The 23,434-nt window shown below is 48.7% G+C and overlaps 4 protein-coding genes across 8 annotated transcripts; 1 reads left to right on the forward strand and 3 right to left on the reverse strand.

Moving 5' to 3' along the window:
- Positions 1 to 10: 10 nt before the first annotated feature.
- On the forward strand, positions 11 to 3,094 carry thoc6 (THO complex 6). Of its 2 annotated transcripts, none has more exons than XM_052049105.1 (13): positions 11 to 175; positions 612 to 703; positions 774 to 838; positions 912 to 1,015; positions 1,088 to 1,125; positions 1,206 to 1,254; positions 1,376 to 1,447; positions 1,525 to 1,627; positions 1,896 to 1,945; positions 2,006 to 2,093; positions 2,459 to 2,569; positions 2,648 to 2,776; positions 2,950 to 3,094. In XM_052049105.1, exons 1-13 carry the CDS (start codon positions 161 to 163, stop codon positions 3,072 to 3,074), a joined length of 1,041 nt encoding a protein of 346 aa, XP_051905065.1. In that variant the 5' UTR covers positions 11 to 160; the 3' UTR covers positions 3,075 to 3,094. The 2 variants fall into 2 exon arrangements, with proteins under 2 accessions (XP_051905065.1, XP_051905066.1); XM_052049106.1 differs by having other exon boundaries at positions 2,031 to 2,093.
- med15 (mediator complex subunit 15) lies at positions 3,090 to 11,000 on the reverse strand. 3 transcript variants are annotated; one of them, XM_052049086.1, is made up of 18 exons: positions 10,801 to 11,000; positions 10,099 to 10,186; positions 9,802 to 9,853; positions 9,694 to 9,717; positions 9,458 to 9,622; positions 8,931 to 9,088; positions 8,618 to 8,872; positions 8,359 to 8,409; positions 8,192 to 8,287; positions 8,010 to 8,128; positions 6,124 to 6,251; positions 5,766 to 5,900; positions 5,630 to 5,693; positions 5,247 to 5,313; positions 5,011 to 5,165; positions 4,342 to 4,508; positions 4,158 to 4,256; positions 3,090 to 3,306 (listed from the first exon to the last, which is right to left on the reverse strand). In XM_052049086.1, the coding sequence occupies exons 1-18, from the start codon at positions 10,866 to 10,868 to the stop codon at positions 3,170 to 3,172; spliced, it is 2,028 nt and encodes a 675-aa protein (XP_051905046.1). In that variant the 5' UTR covers positions 10,869 to 11,000; the 3' UTR covers positions 3,090 to 3,169. The 3 variants fall into 3 exon arrangements, with proteins under 3 accessions (XP_051905046.1, XP_051905045.1, XP_051905047.1); XM_052049085.1 differs by having other exon boundaries at positions 5,011 to 5,313; XM_052049087.1 differs by lacking the exons at positions 9,694 to 9,717; positions 9,802 to 9,853; positions 10,099 to 10,186; positions 10,801 to 11,000 and having other exon boundaries at positions 5,011 to 5,313; positions 8,931 to 9,142; positions 9,458 to 9,600.
- Positions 11,001 to 11,247: 247 nt separating this feature from the next.
- LOC127589799 (properdin-like) lies at positions 11,248 to 17,139 on the reverse strand. The gene is made up of 12 exons (XM_052049091.1): positions 17,018 to 17,139; positions 16,245 to 16,383; positions 15,990 to 16,153; positions 15,643 to 15,807; positions 14,599 to 14,799; positions 14,303 to 14,470; positions 14,109 to 14,237; positions 13,658 to 13,720; positions 13,416 to 13,589; positions 12,289 to 12,492; positions 12,006 to 12,117; positions 11,248 to 11,512 (listed from the first exon to the last, which is right to left on the reverse strand). Exons 1-12 carry the CDS (start codon positions 17,076 to 17,078, stop codon positions 11,383 to 11,385), a joined length of 1,710 nt encoding a protein of 569 aa, XP_051905051.1. The 5' UTR covers positions 17,079 to 17,139; the 3' UTR covers positions 11,248 to 11,382.
- Positions 17,140 to 17,218: 79 nt separating this feature from the next.
- Positions 17,219 to 23,329, reverse strand: LOC127589795 (suppressor of cytokine signaling 7-like). Of its 2 annotated transcripts, XM_052049083.1 has the most exons (10): positions 21,720 to 23,329; positions 21,610 to 21,650; positions 21,384 to 21,482; positions 20,553 to 20,690; positions 19,295 to 19,437; positions 19,044 to 19,212; positions 18,847 to 18,975; positions 18,595 to 18,730; positions 18,380 to 18,511; positions 17,219 to 17,608 (listed from the first exon to the last, which is right to left on the reverse strand). In XM_052049083.1, the coding sequence occupies exons 1-9, from the start codon at positions 23,039 to 23,041 to the stop codon at positions 18,421 to 18,423; spliced, it is 2,268 nt and encodes a 755-aa protein (XP_051905043.1). In that variant the 5' UTR covers positions 23,042 to 23,329; the 3' UTR covers positions 17,219 to 17,608; positions 18,380 to 18,420. The 2 variants fall into 2 exon arrangements, with proteins under 2 accessions (XP_051905043.1, XP_051905044.1); XM_052049084.1 differs by lacking the exon at positions 21,384 to 21,482 and having other exon boundaries at positions 21,720 to 23,328.
- Positions 23,330 to 23,434: the final 105 nt, after the last annotated feature.

A 23,434-nucleotide genomic window follows, 5' to 3' on the forward strand; every position in this document is an offset into this window, starting at 1 on the left:
ACACCACACTCTATTTAATGCACCGTCTGCCATCATGACCGTACAACGAGCATGTAGCAATGGCGCGCCCCTAACTACATGTCCCAGAATGCAAGGTGCGGTGACGGAATATTAATGCGCTTTCGGTGCAGATCAAGTCGCGCCGCTCCAGCAGACAACAATGGGGCCGGTCGAGGTAAACTTTATTTTGGCATTCCCCCCCCCCCCCCCCCCAAATTTCGACAAATCTTTTCTTTTGTGCTCAAATATCAAAACTTGTTCTCCCGACGTCTCTCGTGCAGGTATACATTTATATTTGTATCGGGGGCGAATGTAGACTGAGAGGTTTAGATGTGTTGAGCTCCCAGCCAGCAAGATTAATTATACTGCTTTATGCCATTTGAACGCATTTGCGACATTTATGTGAGAAGGATAACATTTTTTAAGAAAGCCTGTAACTGAACCATCATATCTGATGGTGATGATTTAAATTGAATATGGCCCTGAAAGATCTGGTGTAATGGCGTGATAACGAGCAGGGGACGTATTGTGTTAAAATTTGGAGTGTTAATGATCTGGTGATGTGGTGTTCAAGACTGAGCGACATGTTAATGGGCATGTGACATCCACAGTTGCTGCACATGTCGGTGTTCTCTCAAAGTTTTTCACCGTGTGGACGCTTCCTGGCGGCGGGAAACAATTACGGGGAGATCGCCATCTTCAGGTGAGGGGTGCGAGGATGATGATGATATTGTTGATGATGATGAACCTGAGGGAGGAAGTTGTTCCGTCAGTTTGTGCGCAGCGCTGAGCCCTGATACGTCGGAGGCAGGTCGAAAGCCCGTGTTAACGTTTTCAGGTGAGCAACGTTCACTCCGGCTTTGTTGAGGCCAGTGTCTGCCATCTAACTGTCTGTGTGTCGTGCCCCTCAGCTCATGACGGTCCAGTGTTTTGTCTGGAGTCGTTTGGTGGCCATCTGCTGAGCGCCGGGGATGGATCGGTCAGCGCCTGGAATTGGGCTGACCTCATCAAGAAGGTAGCGCAACGCAATGGCAGGGTCACCGCAGCGTGTGACTCACTGTTGCACTTTCTTGTGTTTGCCTTTCAGAACGTCAAAGCTCTGTGGACAAGAAGACCAGAATACAAGTCAGTGTCGTTTTCCAACTTGGGCCTCACCCTTACGGCAGTTCATATGATGTGCCTTCTCTTTTTCACTCCTTGTTCAGAGCCAGCATGGAGATCCCTGAGATCAACGCCATGGTCATCAACCCCAGAGTGAGTACGGAAAAGCCATTTTGACAATTTATTTTATATCCTGTATCTGAAGGTCTACGTACTTTGTCCTTACTACTACTCTCTAGTTCCACTAAATGTAACTTGTTTGTGTTCATGTCAGGACAACAGCGTGGTGTTTGGCGGCGGTGACAACAACGTTCACATCCTAGACCTGGAGCATGGCGTCTTCAAGGTGGGCCCCGAGGAAGGAAGCGTGGCAACATCGCTAGTCGGCGCCCAATGTTGACGTTTGTCCATCTCTGCTCTCAGTCAGTCTTCAGGGGACACTCGGACTACGTCCACTGTCTGAGTGTGAGGGAGCGCGAAGGTGAGGTTCTGTCGGGCAGCGAGGATGGCGCCGTCAGGATGTGGGGTGAGTACCTAGTGTCATTTCAACAATTCCAACTTCACCGGGATTCAGCATTTCTCATTTTAAAAATGCATTTTCTGCTCAGAATTCCACATTTTTCAAGAAACCTTTTGACCCCGTTTTCACAAAAAAACTCCCAATTATCCCCAGAATTTCATTTTCGAAGTTCCACGTTTCCACATTTTAGTCTCACATTGTCCATTTCAACCATTCAAAGAATTCCTTGGCATTTCGGTTCAGCACAAATGCGGTTGTCTAATCTTGTGTCCAGACACCAGGACGTCTCAGTGCGTTCACTGCGTGGAGGTGCACAAGTACCAAGTAAGACAACGCCATCACGGGACCGCAGCTAGCTGTTAGTTAGCATGCCGTTTTTTTCAGCTCCTCGTCTTTCCTTGTTTGTCAGAAATGTGCCCGCCCCCAGTTTGGCAAGTGGATCAGCTGTTTGACCACCGACTCAGATTGGATGGTGAGACTTTTTGACAGTACAGTGAACCTCCGCTATTGGTGGCCAAGGCTAACGACCCGCAGTCAAATGTGACATTCTGCCAGTCAAAATTTGTTTAGAAAGTTCGTAAACATTTGACACAAAGTACCCAAAAAATCTTTACCGCCATGATACCACGAGATAGTGGCACAGCGCTACTTCTGTCTAAAAGAAGCTCCAAAATGCCAACATCGTTTTTTGTTTCTTGACACCAAGATGGCGCCAAAGTAATGCTGTTAATTTTCAGAGAATGGTATGAAAAAAAATCCCAGTATGGGCAAATTCATAAATTCTGGAATATGAGGATTTACTTCACTTGTGACACCATTTGGTCGTGTTTCTTGCAGCTGTGCGGCGGCGGCCCGTCACTTTCCCTGTGGCACCTTCGCTCCCTGACGCCGACGTCCGTCTTCGCTTTGAGCGGCTGCCAGAGACGAGCCACATTCTATCAGGACATGGTGAGGAAAATCCACCTCGGCAACTCGCGCAATGCCTCCTTCAATCTGCGTGAATAGTCCCGTCCCATCTCGACGCAGATTCTGGCAGTGGGCCAAGGTCCCACCGTGTCCCACTGCCTGCTGGGGGGACAGGTCAAGGCTCAGATCCCGTGCACGCCCAACAACATCAACAGCCTGGAGCTCAACACCAACAGCACCGAGCACCAGGTATGTGGAGTCCTCAGAAAGTAATTTTTTTTCTGATTCAGGTCATCACAATTCTTCAATTCCCATCCTTCGTCCGACGTATTGTCAGTCAGATGTGTAGTTGTGCGTCGGCTGTATTGCGCTTGTCTTTTTGTGTGTCGGATCAGTCACGAGCCGCGTGACATCTGTTTCAGGTGTTGACGGTGGCAGGAAGCAGCCAGTTCCTGGACGTGTTCACCAACGTGTCTTACAGAGCCTTTTCACTATGCTTTTGATGCACACGTCAAAGTTTTTCTATTTTGTTTTTTTGATGGCGTGAATAAAACGTGTGGTCTTCGGGCAGGTGTTTTATTTAAAAAAAATACTAATAATAAGGAGAGGTTGCCATTTAAGATGCTGGTCGCGGCAGTGAGATCACGCGGCGGACAAACAGGCCTGGCGGACGCTCTGTGCCCACGTGTGCAGAATCTCTGTCAGCGAATGCTTGTCGGGAAGCTGCAGCAGCTTGGACGCCAGGGTCCTATGCACCGCCTGCAGGAAATGGTTGGCGCCTGCGCACACAAGTCGGCACACAGCCACACATTTTTACAGCAGACCTAGATCATTCCTGCACTAGAAATCTCTTTGCAAGGATTGGGGAGTCGGGAATGAGAAATGCCTTGCAATCACCTGTCATTCCCTACTTGCCAAAGTGGTGATTCGAGCTACCAGTTGAATTTGTTCCGAGACCATGCCCGTAACTCTAAACGTTTGTAGCACAAATCATCTTTCCCTCGTGAAATGTTTGGAAAGGATAGGAAAGCTTTCTAAAAGTTTTGGGAATGTCTATTCTAGTCAGGTTAATAGCACTCTATAATATTCATAAAACAGAGTAATTACAAAGTTAAAGGTGAACTCGCCTCTAAAAATTGATGGAAATTGCATTTGTGCAATCAGAATTGAGCACCTTAAACTGTTTTCAGCTGTTCAAGGGAGCTGACATTTTATGCAGTACTGCCCCCTGCTGTTGAATGAAAGTGATGCCAAACTGCCCTCGACTTGCCCGTTACTTAGCCGCCACCCCACAAAATAACAATGCTAACAATTAGCATGTCAATTGTATTTTGCGTTGATTGTTAGCATTAAGCTATGAAGACATCCATAAAGCAATTTCGTGTTTAAGTTCAGGCAAAGCTTCAATCGGAATAAATTCAACAACTATTCAGCATTGACCAAAGTTTTGCTTCTGGGCAACGAAAACGAGTTGACTTTGCTGCCACATACTGTTTCATGGTGCGCTCAAAAGCCCCCGCACCCCTTCAAAAAAGATCAGAGATGTATAATATCTACAGAAACTTCAATGTCATGTCACTTATATATATCTTAAGGTGCCACTGTGGTGAGGGGGGGATGTTTTGCTCACCGTAATGGTCGGCGTGGTCAGACCAATAGGGGCTCTGGTCCGGATAGTCTGCGGGAACGCTGAGCTGCAGCGGCGGAACGCTCGGAAGGTTTTTGTCCTCTGTGGCGAAAAGGAGGTTAGAAGTGAGCGGGGGGGGGGGGGGGGGGGGGGGGGAATCAACACACAAGGTGTCATAGTATCTCACCCAGCTTGCAGAGCAGGTGCACGGCACCATTGTTGCTGCAGTGGGCCGGGTCCAGGTGCACTAGGAACTTGACATCCAGCCGGGCCACCTCCCCCTGCAGGATGTTGGGGACCGTCTGACGCTCATCCTCGTCCTGCTTCCTCTTCCGTGACAGAACCAGCGGACCACTGAGGGCGGAGTCACGAAAAGTTCCCCATAGGGGGTCAAACGTTTGACCTGTCGGTGGGGTTCGATCCAGCCCACGGGGAGAATTTTTACAAAGTGGAAAATTTATGACCACACAAAAAAAAAAATGGGGTGAATGTGGCTTAGGCAAGGTACACACATCAAGACGTTCAGAGTGTTTTTGTCCTGATTCAATATTTCCCACCAAAAATCTTGACGGGTGTTGGAAAACTGGTCAACCTTTGTGTGTTGGCTTGGTCACCGATTTCAAAATATATATATTTGAGGGTTTGGAAAAATCATTCCATGTGTAGGAGGACTTGGAGTATAACACAGAGTTGTAACAGTTTGACTAGAAGAGCCGCAGAAAGGCATACAAGTGGAAAGAAATCCATGGAAATTTTGAAGGTTCTCGTGCATTTTAGGCTCATCCTGAGCCCGACATCAAACTTTTTGGGGAGCCGCTCTTTTGATGGACGTGTCGTGTGCAGGCACGCGACTTACGTGATGGGCGGCCCGTGAATGGCGGCCATGGCGGGGGCGAAGGTGCGGTGTAGCGAGTGGTTAAATACGGGAGAGCGCAGGTTGGCCATGACGGCGTCGAGTAGCGGCTGGCACAAATAGGGCTGCTTGGGTGGCAGCGGCGGCGGGGGCGTCGGCTGACCAAAAGCATACAGACGCAGACACGTAAAGATTCGGGGGGGGGGGGGGTGATGATGTAAGAAAGGGGCATGTCTTACCACGGCCATGTCATTCTTCAGCTTCTCCAACGCGATCTCGCACTTTTGGAGCGTTTTCAGAGGACACCTGAGGGTCAGGAAACTTAAGAGGACTGTCGCAGGGGGTCACACTAACTCGCCGTCTGTCACCATGGTGACACGCACCACGAAACTCATCATGGTGACGTGTCGACATGGTAACATCACCTTGTTGATGGTTGCTACAGAAAGGTGGACTAGCATACAGTTGCCATGGTGACACTGACTAGCTGCACCCATGGTGGCATCACCTCAATGAAACAGGAGGCTGTTGGCATGGGAACGTGGGCCAGCTGACTTGTCACCACGGTAACATGTACTAGCTTCTAATCAATTGCCCAATCCTAGTGCGCTTTGAGTTTCACCTTGTGTTGGGGTCCGTGAGGATGTTGAGGAGACTCTTCATTTTGCTGAGGTCCTTCTTTCGCTCTGACAACGACAAGTCAAAGGTTACTCACAGGACGTGCGTTTACATCTAGGACCGGCCCGGCACCCGCACACCTTCATTCTTGTCAATCTTGTTGATCATGCGGCGCAGAGGCTCGATGTATTTGGAAAGCTGTTTGAGTTTTTCCATGTACTGCTGATCCTCCTGGGACGCCGCCCCCGCGGGACTCATCACAGAGTTTGGGTTTCCTGTTGGGAAGTCATATAATTAGATGGAGTGTGTGTGAGTATGTGTGTGTGTGTTAAATGGGCTGTCAAATGGCGCTTTTCAACATTCAACCTTTGGTACTTAAAGCGCTCTCCACTCTTTACTCATTTACTTGCTGACGACACAGTGACAGGAGCAACTGGGGGCTCAGTAGCTTGCTCAAGGAGACTTCATCATGGTCGCGGTATGTGTGTGTGTGTGTACCTGGAGTGCTAAGTGGGCCAGGCGAGGGGACCCCATAGTTCTGGGGTGTCCTGGCGGTAGATGGACTCTGTGAGGGCTGAGGGGAGGGGCTGGGCTGGAACCCCCCGGGAGATGGCGTGGGACCCGAGCTGCAAACAGGAAGTTACCGTGGAAAAGGGCATGGACAGGGAAGCCGTATGCCAACAGGGAGGCGTCGACGACACCTGCTTTGGCCTGTCACAATAACATTTGTTTCCCCTGGACGATGAATTTCCCCAGAAACTATCACGAAAAATGATACGACTGTGTGGGTTTGTTTTTTTTTTGGTATGCTCATTACCCGTGAGATTTTTCTACCAAAAGATGGGTTCGTTGGCTCAAACAAAGGTTGATCTCTCAGTGATCTGGCAGGTATAGCGAATGTTTTCAGAACTCCTAGTGCAGAAGCAAGAAATGAAATTGACCCAAAAAAAATAAAATAAAAACCCGCCCCATAGAGGATAGCTGTTTGCCGAATGATGGTTAACATTAGCGCCACTATTATCATCTATGATACACTGCTGCACCTTACTAAAAACACGAGATAAATTGCCCATGTATAAGACTTGTGAATAGTCAACGATAGCGCGTTTTTATTGGCATTAATTTAAATGAATTTTAACGGGATTCATTATTTTCTTGCGAGATTAACGTGGCACACGGCTGTTACGTTGCTCTATAAATAAACCAGAAACAAAACAACAAGTGCGCTGCATAGCCCCGCGCACGTTTGTTTTGCCAGCCACGGCAGCGCAAGACACCGAAAAGTGATACTTAAAGACGTTATGAATGGAAAGTTTACTTTAAAAAAGTTGCCAGATTGTTCCACTGACAAGACCAAAGTTACCTGGATCATACAGGTATACGATGTATGCCACTGATGCGATTGTTACTTGTTTGGAACTATTTTGTGTGGAAGTCTACAGTGTTCCGTGTCCATATAAACAGAGCTGGTGGAGCTTCTCTGTGTTCGTCCGACAGTGACGGTGAAGTTCAGTGGTGCAGTGGTAGCGACCTAGCGAAAATAAAACGTCTTCAGTGTAGTCATCCGAAATGATGTCTACACAAAACCGTAGAGAGACTTCCACGCAAGAAGGACCAACAGAATCAACATAGCCTGACTGCTGTGTTCAAAGCAAACTTGGAAAAAAAAAACAAAGTATGCAACCATGGCTTAAATCCACTATAGGCTGAGTACTAGTTTACCTTAGATGTGCACTTTATAATGTTATATTGCTCTGTTTTGATTCCATAAAAAGAGCTGTTAAAGTAGCTGTTGTGTGACAAAATATTTATTTCACTGTAGTATTGTGTGAGAGATTATGTGTGAATAACTGCTCCAAGTGAAAAATGTAATGTAAAATTGAAAATCAAAATTGTTATTTCAGTACATATTTGCATTTTGCACAAAGAAAACTGATTCATGATTCCATATTGATGAGAGCATTAAAATGGGAGAAAAAAATAGGACCAAAAAATATAAAAGGAAATTCAGAAACGATAAAAAATGCGTCAGTAATCACGATTAATTTTTAGTGAATTTGAGTTAATTATGACAGTTGCATTTTTAATTAGATTAAATATTTTAATCGTTTGACAGCTCTACTTGTGAACCAAATTGGAAAAATGCATTTTCATTCCCGGCATGTGAGTGAGTGTGTGCGCGTGTGTTTGTGTGTATGTATTGACTCCCACAGTGGCCAACAAATTGAGAGACAGCAGAGGGAAGCAGCAGCTCGAGCGAACATTGATGATGACGGTAAACAAACACGCAAATGCCTATTTATCAATTCCCAAAAACTATCGCGTCCATTTTTTCTCATCGAAGCGTAAGTCAAACTAATAATTAGCCCTACACGTGCTCATACCTGGCCGAGTTGGGCTGCGAGGTGGGAGGCTGAGGAGACGGCTGGGGCGGAGGAGGCATGGACTGTGGGGTCTGGACCTGCACTGGCGAAGGTGACGACATCATGGCATGCTGCTGTACCTGCCAGGATCAACCGAACAGATGATTGACAGAGCCTGAAAGGTCACGGGTTCAAGGTCATACCTGCTGCGTCACGGCGGCGGCGTTGGGGGGCGGGATGGCCGGGGCCAGCGGAGGCCGGGGCGGCCGGGCCGGAATCTGCATGTTGGGACGTACCAGCTGGACGGAAGAGGAGGCGTGATTCACGGACGGGTTCCTTATCCTACTCCCACCTGTAGGCCGTGACTCACTTGTCCTGATGCGGCCGCCATCTGATGTTGCTGCTGCAACGCTGCCCGGGCCTGCACACACGTATTCAAGTAGGCATTGTGAGGGGACTCGGGAGGAGTTAGGAGGCTTGGCGTGTGAATGGGAGTGATGCTTGGGGCTGGTAGGGGGTTGAGGGTGCTTTAGTAGGGCTTTGTTGGAATAAGGAGAGTCAGCGTTTGGCGACAAATAGCGTGGTGCAGAAGCTTGTGTAGGGGGCTCATGGAGGGGGCGTATTCTGACCTGGAAGGCCTGCTGCATCTTGAGCTGGTGCTGCTGCTGACTCAGCGAGTTGATGGGGACGTGCTGGGCGCTCGCCATCTGTCCGGCTAGAGACTGCTGCACCATGGGGGCCTGCTGCTGCTGCTGCTGCAGGAGCGGCTGCATGGGGCCCGGTTGCGCCTGCTGCTGGACCATGTGCTGAATAGACTGCGCGTGCTGCTGCTGCAGCTGCAACTGCACCATCTGCTGCTGCTGCTGCATCCTGGACTGATGCATCTGCAAACACAGGAAGTGGCGGCGGCTGAAAGGGACTGGAACCTGGTTGCAGTCATACCTGGTTCTGCTGCTGCTGGTTTTGCTGCTGTTGGTTCTGGTGCATCTGCTGCTGCTGGGCTCTCATCTGCTGCTGAACCTGGAACTGCTGCTGCTGGAACTGCTGGAACTGCAAGTTCTGCTGCTGCTGCTGCATGGCCAACTGGGCGGGACCCCCCACTGAGGACCGGGAACAGGATTAAGGGAGCCGGGGGGAAGAGTGTTGCGTCCGTTCTCCCACATAACCATGAGCTCATTCCCATATTGGGACGAAAAGCAAACGTCTTGATTTGGGGTTATTGACCCCAAAGAAAGCAAGATACGATAGCGGGAAGTAAGGTGAACCAATACAGAGAAAACATTCGGCTGGTGGTTTGATCCATGCGGTTTAGGTCTGAAGCACGGCTGTCGTTGTTTTGTCACTGTCCTTTTACTTGTGTTTGAGTCCAAATCAAGTTAGCGAACATAACCGAATGACATCATGCCTCGCCCGTGTGACTCCGCAGGCAAGTGAGCATGTGGCTTGGCGCGGAGAGGAAATCCACTCACGGGGTTGCGGGTTTCCAGAAACCCCCGGCATGGCATGCTGGCCAATCTGCATGGGCGCCATGGCCCCCATTCCTCCGACGGGGGCGCCGGTGGGGCGGGGCCCCATGCCGATGGAGCCCGGGCCCCCTCCGACGCCAGTCAGGTTAGTCAGGGCATTGATGGGATCTAATGGAGAAAACGCACGCCGCTTTACATGTGCCGCCCGTGTGTACCGGCACGTGCACACATGCACTCACCCGGACCTCCCATGGTCTTCTTGTCTGTCAAAGAGAAACAAGGCATGGGTCAGTTGTCAAGTGACAATGGGACAGGACAGGAAAACAAATAAATGGATGGTCACTCACGAATGTCACGGTAGTGGATGATGAGCCTGGCCACCAGGGACAGATACTCTTCCTGCAAAAGCAACATTGTCACTTTGCCCTAAGATCCTTCAAACAGTGTAAAGTGACATTTGGGTGCACATTTTTAACTTGTTATTCCTGATTAAGCGTTGATCTACAATCTTATTGTGATACACCATTGCTGTGTTTTATTATTGATGTTGCTATCCTGAGTATTGCATTTTAATTATAAACATTTCAGTGTATATTTTAGTGAGGAGGCTCCAGTTCAAATCTTCCAGTGCGGTCCCGACTTACTCTGGTCTTGGCTTTGATGTAAACTTGGTTCTCCATCTCCGTGCTTGACTTACTGTGTCCGCTTCCCGCTTTCCTCTTGGCCTCCTCGCTGCAAAGTGCAAATACATTAGGAGACCATTATTTCACATCTTGCGTTGCACACAACCATGTTCTATTTACAAACACTCACACTTCGCACCTTACACAATAGTATTCAACGTTGAGTGGGAATTAACATTTCTAGTAATGAAGCAGGATTTTGCCAAACTGAAACGTGGCTCTTTAGTAGGGTACTGAAAGACTATTGGGGAATATGCTGTATATATTTGAGCGTCATGTGACCACAGGTGAGTCGATTGTCAAAAGAATAGAAGCACGTAAGAGTACTGTTCCCAACTTCCATGTAAAAGAAATCATCTAAATAATTGACGAACAGAAAATCCATAATTTTTTTTTCTGAACCGGTTATGCAATGGGAACTCTACTAGTAAGGAAACTTTGATGTAGCCTTTTTATTTATTTTTTAATAGCGCATGATTGACAAATCATTGGAACGCATAATTCAAAATTGACAAACAATATCACGCTTAGGGCAAATTCAAGCATAAGAAGTGCTCTGAAATAAAAAGCCTTTGCACACGATAACCCAGTCCGTTTGTTTGAGCTGGGCAGAGCTGAGCAAAACCAAACTAAGCAGGAGGAGAGACAGCGATTAAATCTCACATCTGAGTGACGACTTTCTGCCTGAACTGAGGACTTCTCCAGTCGCTGTCGGGTCCCGGAACCTCCATGACGACGGCAGACCGGAACGAGTTAATAAATCAAGTTTGAGACGAGAAATGCTCAAATAACACAAAGACAAGCAATGTCTTGACGTGCTCCGCTTCCGAGTTCTTCTTCTCTTTTGTGCCACACCGTGATGCGCGAGTGGCCGACGAGCGCCACCTACCGTACGTGCCTTTCATTGCCGCAGCGCAGCAAGCCTTTTCTATTGAACATGAGCCACGTTTTATACGTGATTTGATTTGATTTACAATTGCGTGTGCACCCGCTCGTGGCACGGTGCAAGAACTGTTAATTCGTCTACATCACAATTCATGTCCACATGTACACACACTCCAGCGCGTATGCTAATGTTGCTCTCGTGTCATTTTGTAATTGTGTACGAGTGTGAAAAGGAATTAGGGATCAAACCCGCGAAAAACTGGCTACGAGTTGTCCACGCAAAGGACGCAACCCCCAGCTATACACTACAATTTTATTGGACACATACACACACATAAACAACACGCGCGCGCATGATCATCAGTCGCAAGCGGGCAAGTTGACACAAGGCTGAACCTCTTGCGTGTTGACCCCTGGTGGCAAATCCCCGCAGTCCAACAACGGCGTCCCAAAGAAGACGGCCGGCTGCTCCAGACGACCGATGGTGGGGCTGTGTGGAAGCCCAAAAGAATGAAAATTAAATTGAAAAAAAAAAAACCCAACACTTTTAAATATACATAAAGAATGGCTGGATACATGGCAAACTACATCAGGAAAAACAAATTGCTGTGAAATGTTAACCTAACCTCTGTAAGTCACGAGTCACCATTTTGAGACAATATACGCTGTGAATGGTCGATGCAAATAGCAGAGTTGGTTCTTGGCTTTCATGACTTCATAGAGGTATGCGGGCATAAAACACGCACTGATAAGTGTTGTGTGCCAAAAGCCAACAGAAGTTGTCAGTACTGTAATAGTGGTGCTGCATTTTCGCCTTGGAGACAGAAAATAACTTGAAAATGCCACAGAGACATCAATATATTCAAGTTCGCCGAGCTTCGCGAGTAGCAACACAAAGCTGGCCGTCGGAAGCTTCACTTCTTACGACGGCGAATCGACAGAATTACGCATCCAGGTTATTTGAAGATATCTGTGATTCTTACCGATAGTCGCTGTAGTCTGGCGAACATATCCTCTTCCGGAGACGCCGAGACTTTCCTCCACATGCCGGTTTACACAGAGACCATGGCGCCCAGCCCTCCCAGTTCCCCTTGACTGAGACGAGCACGCACACACACATTCACAGAGATACACAATACACACACAGACACATTCACTCCCACACACACACATGATCATACACAAACATATGTAAACAAACACACACAGACAATAACAGCTGAGACACTGTGAGCTGTTATCAATGCGGCATGCGTGCGTGCCCACCGCGGCAGGCGTTGACGTCGTAGCATCCTCTGTACTGACTGAGACTGAGGTCATCACCTCCACAGATGTCACCGTTGTGCTCCCGATACAAACATTGGCGATCGCGACTTTGACTTCCACCGATCTTGTTGCAGCGGATGATGCGGCCCCGGAAGGGATATGTGCAACTTTGCCACGCCGACCACTCGGACCACACACCGTCCACTGTGGAACACGCGCACGATCGGTTCATTTGGAAACACATTAGCGCCATGAGATGTACAAAATACAAGTTTTTCGAAATGTGAGCCGACAATGGGACAATTTTGTACTTTAACTTGTGAGCACAGCAAGACCATGTGTATTCAAAACAAGCACATAGCTTCATGCTAACAAACAATGTAAAATGCCACGTTGACATGCTAACGGTCAGCGTTGAGTTTTAGAAGTAATGGATATATGAACGCAAACAGGGGAGCAAAATATGTACACACATAATATAACATCACTGGCACGTAGCGGTGCTACAATTACTGATTAATCCAGAATTAATTCATGATATAATTGATGGACAACAATTTTGCTCAGCGATTAATCATTAAGAGACCTTGTTTAACTTTAAACGCTACATATCCTCAAAATTTCAGCATCCCAACATTAATCATTCTCCTTCATGAAAGCAGACTGATTCTTTGTGTTAAATAATGTGACAAAATAAGATAACCGTACGCACAAGCATATATTCTTGATACTCCACAAAACAATGACTAATATCACAGCTACATACTGATTAGTAGTAAAAAACAAGTACTACTGTTCTTCATGCTTTGTGTCTGCAAGACTGTGCAATATGATATTGCCCGCCGGTGGCCATGGAATTGGACTGCAGTATTAAATCATGCACAAAGGGTTTACTGTAGTTCTTTTCGTTATATATGTACTCGTGTTATTGATTTTTTTTTTGTAAAGAACAATATCATAGAGTGCTATTGTTCAAATTTAAAAACACACTACAACTTTTTTGTTATTGTAACATTTGCATGTCTTTCAATGGGATACGGTGATTTAATATAAGACCATTTGCGTAAACCGGTATCTGAAGGCACAGGTGCCCATTGAGGACACATGAATAGCCGGCGTGGACGTACCCGGACAGTGGATGCCGGTATTGCAAAGACGAGTCTGCCGGTCGTTGCCTGCGCACGGTTGGCCACCATATTTGGGGGCAGGGCTGTCGCAGCTCCTGCGTGACACTTCCAATCCGATGCCGCAGGTTACGGGACAGGCCGAGAAGGCCGACCAGGATCCCCACGCGCCGTCCACTGCCGACAAAAGGATAAACGTCAAGCCCGTGGACACAGGTGCGGGATGGGCCGGCAAGCACTTGTACCGGTGCAATGCGGAAGATGGCTGCAGGTCTCCACGGAGTTGCTGTTGCCAGGGCAACTCTCCCCTGCAACAACAACCGAAGATGCCGTCACAAGCGCTGCGACACGTATACACATTTGTTGATGCAGTATATATACATATATATACATGCGTGTAAATGATAAGAGATAAAATGAAGCATAGCATAAATAAAGTCGACTTTTACAAGATAAAACATTTTTTGTTTTTAATGTCATGGGTTCAAATTCAGCCCCGGCCTTCTTGTATGGAGTTTGCATGTTCTGCCTGTGTCTCATTAATAGGTTTTGAGTAATATTCAGCATCTGTAGTCAATTTATTTGATGAAAAAGTTGTTTTGGTTCGGTACAGGTATCAAATGTAGCAAAATGTGTATACACCCTACCACTGATGTGTGTGTTGTGTGTGGCTGCTGTTGCCATGGCAACATTCACCTGCGGGGAAGAGCGAAGGCCCGGGACTGGAGCAGGAACGCTGACGAGACCTGATGGGAGTCCCTCCTTCCGAGATGCAGGAAGATGAACACTGGCCCCAATTGGACCAACCGGACCACGATCCATCAACTGTCAATCACACTCATGTCAGCATGTGTGTATTTGTGTTTGTGTGCATGTGTGTATGTTTGTACCAGCGCAAGTGATGTGACACGGGTAGGTGCGCGCGTTTGGTCCCACGCAGAGTTGTCCGCCATATTTGGGCGCAGGTTGATCACAATGCCTGATGGAGAGTTTAAGCCCCTCCCCACACTGGGCGGAGCAAGGTCCTGGCGGCAACCACTCCCCCCAGTTGCCATCCACTGAGGAGAAGTGCATCAGAAAGGGAAGATTTTAGCGCCAAAACCTAACTCATATTCAAACCCTCTGCCTGCGAGCCCCACCTCCTGCCCACGTGGTCACCATGAGAGAAAACGTGCTGCCAACCTACCGGGACATTTTGGAATGTCGCTGCAGTTCTGTAGCTCAACATCGTCTCCCTTGCAACCGTCACCAGGCGGCTTTGTGTCGGCGGAAGGGGCGGGGTCCGAACAGGAGCGACGGCGCTGTTTGAATGGCGGAGCCGCATCATCTCGCACGCAATTGGAAGAGCACAACGACCACGAAGACCACGGCGACCAGCCGCCGTGCACTGTGGATGCATGCACATGCATGAGCACAAACTTTGCAGCACTGGGCTCAAGTCTTCATGAGCAATGTCATCATGATGATGTGGAAGTCGAAGGCACGATCTAGCTAGGGGTGCCCAACGTTTTTTTGACCGAAGATCTACTTTTCAAGCCAACCAACCTTCGCGATCGACCATTACCGCACACGCACGCGTTCACTGAACACCAAAATATATGTTTTTTCAAATATTCAATGCCTTAATCCTAATTTAGGTTAAGGGCCAAATTTGACCCTTTGGGATTTAAGGGTAGCATTTGAATAGCAGAATTTATAGGGGCCAAATTTGACCCCGTGGGTTATCCAGGGTTAAAATGCTTCTTGGGCACCTCAATCAATCAAAAAAGGCAATACCTGAGCAACTAAAATCAGCTATCAGCCACATGCGCCAATATTTTAATTGTTAATTAATTAATTTAATTTTTAATTTTAATTTAAAAAGTGGGGGGCGGGGCTTTGTCCCAAGTTATTGAACATATCAAGATGTAGATAGCATGAGATCAAAGTTTGAATTTTCAACTATTGGCTCGTATACATTGATTGGAAATCCAAATGTCTTCAGTAAACAAAATCAGCAAAGGAGTTGAACTTCCTGTTTTGATCATTCTGGAGGGGACTTGTAAGTGGATGGGGTTCTCTGTCAGGGGAAAAAAAAGCACACCAATAATTGATGCTCACTGTAATTGTTCCCCTCCCGAAAAAAATCAAGAGGAAAAAAAAAGGCTTGAATAAATGGGAGATCAGGTGGGAAAAAGTAAGCAAGGGGTTGTGTGATAAACATTGATGATAATGGATGCCCCGCACACACCTGGACACTTGCCGCTGGCATCACACGACATCACGATCTCGGTGGCGCCACTGCAGGCCGAGAGGCACTCGGGAGTTGCGGAGCAAAGCCTCACCTGCTTGCTGACTCCGGACCCTCCGCACGTGGCAGAACACGGAGACCACGGAAGCCACGCGCTCCACCCCTCTGAAGCAAACAAAATTTCATCTCGAAAAGGCCCACACTGTGCTGACTTTGTTCTTAAAAGCAACAAGCAATTTGACTTGAGTTGCCTCATCTACAGTATTGGTTTTCGCAGTACATCTTCTCGATGCTCTTATTTTGAAATTGCATTTTTCTGCATGTCCAAGTGTGCGGTGCATGCGTACCACTGCAGCATGTTCCGTTGCAAGGTTTGGTCTGCAGAGACTCTAGAGCATTATTGCACTCTGGTTGGCCAATGCCAAAGCACTTCCGGCTCCTCTGGGTCACGCCTTCCCCGCACAGGGTGGTACACGGTGACCATGGCGACCAGTCGGTCCATTTTGGAGGACTGACAAATGACACACACACAAGAACGAGCTGCTTCAGGACATCACTGCATGTGTGTGTGTGTGTGTGCACGCGCGTGTGTGCGTACTGACCCACAGGACTGGCAGTCTCCATCTTGTGTGAGGTAAGCATATTGAGGGTTGAGACAGCAGTCGTCTTCATCAAGGTCACCCAGCTCTTCTTCACAAATGCCCGACGTCCACTCGAAGCGTGCGAAACACTTCACAGACTCTGCACACACCAATATTAATCCAACACACGCGCACACACACCGTATCTGAACTCAACACACAAACATACACCCACGGGCACATGTATACCCAGCGAGTGAGTGATCATTGCAGGATTTCATTACACATGAAAGTGAGAAAGAAAAGCTGAAACCCGCTTTGTTTATTTGGACTTTGAAATAGGGAGACTCTGCCAGACGTTCCCGGAAAAGCCTCACAACACAAAGGCGGAGGGAAGCTACCGTGTTGTCCGCTGGGATGAAACCCAATTTAGAGACCCCAAGCTGTGGAGCAATAGTATGCCCACACCTGCTCGGTGTTTCTCACTGTGGCCAACTCTGGAGTAGAAATGTTTCCAAACCATCTCGAGAGGACTGGAATCAGACGCCAAGTTGTGCGTGGAGGCGAGGGGGAACTTCTCTGCCCCACACAACAGATTGGGCAGCTTCATTGTCAGAGTGGTGAAATTCCATATGTCCCTCAAGCTAGTCACCTGGGATATCAATATGTATTTTTTTCCCTGCGCAAAAGCATCATGACATACACAATATTTTTTTTTCCTAGGGAGCATCTTTGTTGAAGTCGTTTTTATCGTATGAGAGTTGAACCCGTGTGTGTGTGTGTGCAAAACTCACGTGCACGCTTCACACACATTAGGATGATGAAGATAACGAGCAGCTTCCTGATGTTTTTCATGGCGTCTCTGAAATGAAAATGTGCTTCCTGCGGAGCGCATTTATCTCCGCCTCCCTCTGGTGTTTGCACCCCCGTTGCACATTAACGTGACCTTAGACCTTTTGATTGACATTCGCTTTCAGACGGACAGGAAGCAGGCAGAGGAGCCCCGTCCACATTTATTGACAGTTCACAATTAATGACATCATCATGGAGGCGTGTCCCAGCACGAGTCACGTGACAGTCAACTTTCGGGCCCCGCCCACTTTCTGGACGTCACTCACCGGGAAGGACGCGGCTCGGACTTATTTTACATGCGATAGCATCAACGTCCTGTAAACAACTTATTTTGAAGGTTCCAGGAAGCCCCGCAGTTAGTGTCTATGACAAAACTCGGCTGCGGCGGCGACAGAAGCTGAGGAGTTCGTTCTTTTTCCTACTGTGGACCTCAGCAACCAATCAGAGAGATTAGAGGAGGAAGGTGAATCCAAATCCGCCCGGATACAGGACGTAGTTAGGGAGCTGACTGGCTGTCCAGCTTCAAGTTCATCCTGCGATGTCCAAAAAGAAAGAACAATTACAACATTGATAAGAGAAAAGTTCACTTTTACTGCCTTCATGGATTTTTTTTTTTAACTGCCCTGCTGGGTTGCTCATTGGGGTCAAAAGGTTACCGGTTTGTCTTTTTGTGCCCCAATAGTTTTGCTGTGCATTTTGGGACTTTGGCATCTTCTACCTTTGGTAACCTTTGGTTGTTGTTGTATTTTTATTTTTATTGTTAATTTATTTATTTGTATCGCGAATGAAATAACCTGCTACTTGAAGGATCTCTTATATATCACTTGATGAACTATGCAGTACCATAACCATCCGTCCATTTTCTAACCCATTTATCCTCAACAAGGGTCACAGGCGTGCGGGAGCTTATTCCAGCTGTCTTCGGACAGTAGGCAGGGTACACTCCGAACTGGTTGCCAGCCAGTCTCAGGGCACATATAAAGAAAAACAATCATTCACACCCACATCCACACACAAGTCAGCCGAGTGTACCACTACACTATCAGCGACGCAGTGCCATAACTGCCATCAAGATTTTGGGCTTCAAATGAGAAGACTGCCCAAAAGTCAACAGAATCCTTTTGAGTGGGTTTAGCAATTGGACAGCGACTAAAGTCCATCTGTGGGGGCGAGCTTGACAAGGATTCATGTTGTTCATTTTGTTTGTTTGTTTGTTTGTTTAGGCTGTGTAACCACACCTCGTGAGTATTTGGTGGAACGTCATCATTGTGGCGTGTACGAGAATGCTCAAAAGAGACACTGGCCTTTGATGGGTTGGACTCATGTTGGTTTGTATGCCAGGTCGCTACGTTGGTGTGTCGCCGGCCTCTTTCGGAGGGCTGGCCTCCTCCTCTGGGTCGTAGTAGTAAAACTTGCGCAGGTAGACGATCAGGGGCCTGGGGACAGGAAAACACAACAACTCAGCGGGCGCACCGACGCCTTACAAGGGGGAATGCGGTCGCGGTAGGTGGAGCCTGACGTGGGCAGCGGCAGCTCCTGGATGTGGTCCACGCGAACCAGCTGGCGGATGCAGAAGCGACACAGGTGCTGCAACGATTTGATGCTGCTCAGGCGGGACACGGGATGAAGCAGCTGGACCGGCGTGGGTGGCAGACCTGAAAACGGGAAAAGAACATCAAGCAGAGGCCGCGCGTGAACATGATATAGCAAGAGAAACCCCAAGATGGCGTCTATTTGGATTTGATGTCTGCGGGGATGAGCGACGGCCTACCCGGGACTCGGGAGCGCAGGAAATAGAGGAACTTCCCGTTCTTGGAGTGCATGATGGCGCGCTCGATGAACTCCACGACCGAGTGGCAGCGGTCCTCAAACTTGGGGTGACACCACAGACTGAAGGTCCCTAAGAGGGCACAAGCCAGCCATCACAGGCCAGTCGTCGGAACGACGTGTTGCGCGGGCATGCATTACCTCGGTAGTGCTCCATGCGCGTGTGGTGCGTGACGCCCTGCGACCTGAAGCTCAAACTGAGAATGTAGCGAGGGTCCGAACTGTCCCGCACCAAGAAGGAGCCATCCGCTTTGCCCTTCAGCTTCATCTCGGCGTCCTCCCACGTCATGGGACCCCAGTACCAGCCGCACTGCACGGTGGATACACGGACACTATCACTGAGACATCTCGTCAGTGGCGCCGCGCGTGACCATCCGGCGACCTGACCTGACCTTTTCCAGCTCTCGCAGGCTGTTGGCAAAGTTGCCGGCGTCGGGACGTTTGAGGGGGCGGCGGGGCGCTGGGCGAGGAACCGGCGGGTTCCGCGCCTTGGTCCGCAGAGGGACAGGCCGGGGCAGCCCCCGCAGGAACGAGTCTGAGGAGAGAGACGACGGAAATGAATTAAATTACAGGCCAGATTGTAGTTACGGTTTCCCTTGAAGCCGTTATGAATTTTGGGAAACCATATAAATGTTGAATCCCCTCCACATATTACATACACAGCGCACAACAAATTGATGGATAACTAGTTTTAAAATCAGAAGTCAACAAAAATAACCGTTATTCTGGATTACATATGACATTTTGATTCACACTTTTGCAAGCATTATGGAACTTGACATGCTTGATTTGCTTTCACAGGCCACATAAAAGGATCTGGTGGGCAAGATCTGGCCCCCGGGCCTTGACTTTGACACCAGTGTTTTAGAGACACCAATAAAAGCTGGCAAAGCAGAAAGCTTTGGGGCAGAAATGTTGTGTCAAACTATTTGTAGTCAACTAAGTTATTAGATTGTTTTTTTTCCACAGCCCCTTTTGATGGCGGCACAGGCACCCGCAGCGGCTACTCTTGTTGTATGTTGTCTTGAGAGGGAAGAAATGTCATATCTGCTGTATGTTGCACATTTGACAATAAAGTTGTTCTTGATACTTGATAGAAGGAAGGAACCTCATTTCCTACCTTATAATTACTTCAAGAAATTTGGCAGATACATTTTGTACTTGTCAGATTAATGTTAATGCAACATAGTGAAACGTTTCGTTCGGAACCTCTGCCGATTCTTTCATGCTTGCTATGCCACCATGAACAAGCTGGCTGTATATTCTCATTTAAACCAATTAATGGATACCAAGAAGACTGTTCTTATGTTATCGTGGCCTCACCCACGTAAGGGGGGCGACTTTGCCGAGCCTGTGTGACAATGTGTGACATCACCCTTTAACTCATTCACTCCCAAAGACGTTTTTAAACGTCTTTTCAGACTTGGTCCAGAATTGGCTGGTACTGAATGAGTTAAGTGGATTCAACTAGTAAGTGTGCCAAGAGTGCCATCGATAAAGCAAGGACATAGCACACATTAAGGTCACAGCAATATAACGGCCGATCTTAAGTCGAATTACATGTGCCAAACAAGCCAAATTGAACAATATTTATATTTCCAATTGAATATCTTTTGGAGGTGCACCAAATCAAGCTGGGAAGTTGCCCACCGTTGAGACTCAGGCTGTGCTGGATGGTGCTCAGGGAAGGTGGCGCACCCATGGGACGGGGTGGTAGAGACTGCATCGACGCCCCGCCGACGCACTCGGACAACGGAATCCGTGGCGGCGGGGGACCCCCCAAATCATCTGAGAGAAGACACATGCAGAAAACATTTTTGGTTGGTTGGACTCAAATGGACATTGACTATTTGTATGCACGTAACCCATAACCGAGCGCATTTGTTTTTTCCAGAGTTCAGAATGTTTTTGTTATCAACAGAAATCCAAATTGTATGTTCTTTGGAGCAGCTCACTGACTTAATAAATGCAGTAGTTTTGTTGTTGTAATTTGTTTTTTTAATACGAAAAGGTATAAAACTCGGCTCCCATTGATTTTTTTTTCTGTGTGAGCCGATCCAAATGTTAGCATTGTTGCCCCAGTTCTTCTGTGGCCATGTGCAAATTCTCTCTCTCATCTTTCAAATGCAACTCTGTTAAAGATGGCATCAGTTCATGTTTTCATTGTACATGAAAATAATTCTTCTCTGTTGTAAAGTTGAATAGATGCTAAAGCACAAAATATGTAAAACAAACACACGTACTCTCGCTATTGTTATAAGCATTAAGTGACCAAAAATAAGTTATTTCGCTCATTACACATTATCTAAAATTAAAAGACCATTGGAATTGTGTTTCTCCCAAAAATTGGAATCGGCCTAAAAAATGAATTAGCAGTCGGATACTAAAAGTCACGTCAAGAAATGAAACCAAAGAAAAGAGGAAGAGCAGGAAGTAGAAGTGGAACAGGAAGCAGAAATTATGAGGAAGAGGAAATAGTACCGAGCAGACTGAGGCTCCGTCGAGGTGGAGGTGGAGGAGTCGGAGGGTGGAGACAGTTCCTCCGAGAGATCTCCACATCCACCAGAGAGACTGTCTCACCTTCACACAGAGAAATAGATAGGACAGGAAGTGACATGCAAGAGGTCAGGAAGTGACATCACCACTATGTCGGGCTAGCGCTCAAAAAGAGGAAGATGCTAGATGTTAGTGTGTCACGTGTGCTCACCGGTGAAGGGCGGCGAGCACGTCAGCGTGGCCGTCTGCAGCCTGACAAACAGGAAGTGATTGTTATCGGGTCACAAGAGCAACCACCCCGCTCCACCTTTGACCTCTTACCTGCCGCCCTCCTCCATGTTGCTGCAGGTGGATCCCCACAACCTGGCGGACCCCCACACATCCACCAGACTCCCCCCCGATGAAGTGGACGAAGCAAGGGACGGCCTCTTGTCCAGGTGGCCCCCTGCACCCCCGCACAAGCTCTTGGTACGGAACAGTTTGCTCAGGCGTACCTTCAGGGACACCCCTTTCTTGGACTTGCCCCTGGGTGTCCTGTCGCCAGCCGGTAGGTCCCCTTCCAGAACCACCAGAGGGGAGGCAGAGCGGCCCCCCGTGGCAGAGCCCAACTTGGGGGTGGTGGCCCGGCTCTGGGGTTGGGAGCGGGACTGGTGTTGCGGGCGCTGCTGCGGTTCTGGGATGGGGGGTGGAGGGGTGACGGGGGACACTTGAAGACCGTCATCGGTCTGGTTTGGGAGAGACCCAGTAGGTCCATGAACAGCTGTGGGGGTTCTCCACGCCTGATGGGTGCAGACCCCCGCCTCTCCAGCCAGTCTGTGGACCTGCTGCATCAGCCCGCTAAGGGTTCCGCTGGCAAACATGGGCCCCACGCTCCTACACAGCCCCAACTCTCTGACTTCAGCATCTGCGTCCAAGCCTTCCAGGACCAGCAGCGCATCACTTGTCTCGCTTGGATCCTCGCCCGGTGCCATCCCTCTGGTGCCCAGGAGACAAGAGCACCGAGGTAGGGATCCTGCTACGCCGTCATCGCCTTCCCCACCTCCTGGTTGATCCAGTCTGTGGTTCAGGCCTAGGACCAGATCTTTGCCACCAGCGTCACAGTTATTCAGCTGTGGCCATTTCGCCAGTGGGTGGCACAGGACCGACCCGGACGGATCAGATTGGTTCTCCTCAGAAGATGAAACGCAACACACGTCCAGCTCCTCTACCCCCCTGGCCGGACCGGAATCCAACTCTGAAGAGTCCACCCAGAGGGTCTCCTTCCCCTCCAAAGGGGGTTGCTCCAGGCCAAAGTCCAACATACGGTTCCGGAATACCATCAACTGCGCCCTCGAGCGAGACCCTGGCGAACCGGTGAAGTCCAAGTCGTCATCCTCCTCGGAGTCTGGGGGCGCCTCCGGCAACAGCAGCCGGCCTTCGAGTTCGCCTTTGCCGGGCAAAGGCGAGCTGTAGTGCGGGGACGCCGAGCCAAGGAGGGCCGGCGTGGGCCCGCCAGAGTCCCCATCTAAGCCGCCGTGAGCCAGGCCGGCTTTCCCGGATGTGACGTGTTCGGGCTGCCGGTCCAGGTGATCCAGGTGGTCGTATTCGGCCGCCGAGACGAAGAGGCGCATCAACACGAAGTCAGGAGACATTTCGTCGGTCATCGTCACAGGCTAACGTTAGCTTAGCTTATGTTATTTTAGCTTATCTTAGAGAAGAGCTGCGGGAGTTTCGACGGCGCTCGGCGGCCGCCTGGTGGGGCGGCGAGCCCAGGACATGTCCTACCAACCGCCAACCAGAACAGGAATATGGAAGATAACAAGACTAGGAAGGAGGAGGACGCGGGCTAGGCTAGCCTTGAGCAGTTAGCCCCCTCCTTCCACCACAACATGGATGGGAGAGAGCCTGCGCTTGCGCAGCACCTGCGTCAATCATCGGTCACGCACGCGTCGGGCGCGCGCACGTCATTTGCGGCGCACTTCGACGGTGGCAAAATCATTACAAAACATTTTTAATCACTTGTTGATATGGTAAACAAGTCACACCTTGCAACGTTA

This window comes from Hippocampus zosterae, chromosome 17, assembly GCF_025434085.1.
Source record: "Hippocampus zosterae strain Florida chromosome 17, ASM2543408v3, whole genome shotgun sequence".
In the NCBI taxonomy this organism is placed as follows: domain Eukaryota; kingdom Metazoa; phylum Chordata; class Actinopteri; order Syngnathiformes; family Syngnathidae; genus Hippocampus; species Hippocampus zosterae.

Bases quoted from the DNA above. Each gene is read 5' to 3' on its own strand.
- thoc6 (XM_052049105.1), top strand. The intron at 1,628-1,895 runs GTGAGTACCTAG...TCTTGTGTCCAG, and splicing joins TGGCGCCGTCAGGATGTGGG to ACACCAGGACGTCTCAGTGC. The intron at 2,094-2,458 runs GTGAGACTTTTT...TGTTTCTTGCAG, and splicing joins CCACCGACTCAGATTGGATG to CTGTGCGGCGGCGGCCCGTC.
- med15 (XM_052049085.1), bottom strand. From the start codon at position 10,868: ATGGAGGTTCCGGGACCCGACAGCGACTGGAGAAGTCCTCAGTTCAGG. The intron at 9,623-9,693 runs GTGAGTGCATGT...TTTCTCCATTAG, and splicing joins GAAGACCATGGGAGGTCCGG to ATCCCATCAATGCCCTGACT. The intron at 8,873-8,930 runs GTATGACTGCAA...CTGTGTTTGCAG, and splicing joins ACCAGCAGCAGCAGAACCAG to ATGCATCAGTCCAGGATGCA.
- LOC127589799 (XM_052049091.1), bottom strand. From the start codon at position 17,078: ATGAAAAACATCAGGAAGCTGCTCGTTATCTTCATCATCCTAATGTGT. The intron at 16,384-17,017 runs GTGAGTTTTGCA...TGGTGTGTGCAG, and splicing joins AATGTGTGTGAAGCGTGCAC to AGTCTGTGAAGTGTTTCGCA. The intron at 14,238-14,302 runs GTACAAACATAC...TGTGATTGACAG, and splicing joins GTGTCACATCACTTGCGCTG to TTGATGGATCGTGGTCCGGT.
- LOC127589795 (XM_052049083.1), bottom strand. From the start codon at position 23,041: ATGACCGACGAAATGTCTCCTGACTTCGTGTTGATGCGCCTCTTCGTC. The intron at 20,691-21,383 runs GTACTATTTCCT...GTCTTCTCTCAG, and splicing joins ACGGAGCCTCAGTCTGCTCG to ATGATTTGGGGGGTCCCCCG. The intron at 18,731-18,846 runs GTAGGCCGTCGC...TCCCGTTTTCAG, and splicing joins CCTGCGCTCCCGAGTCCCGG to GTCTGCCACCCACGCCGGTC.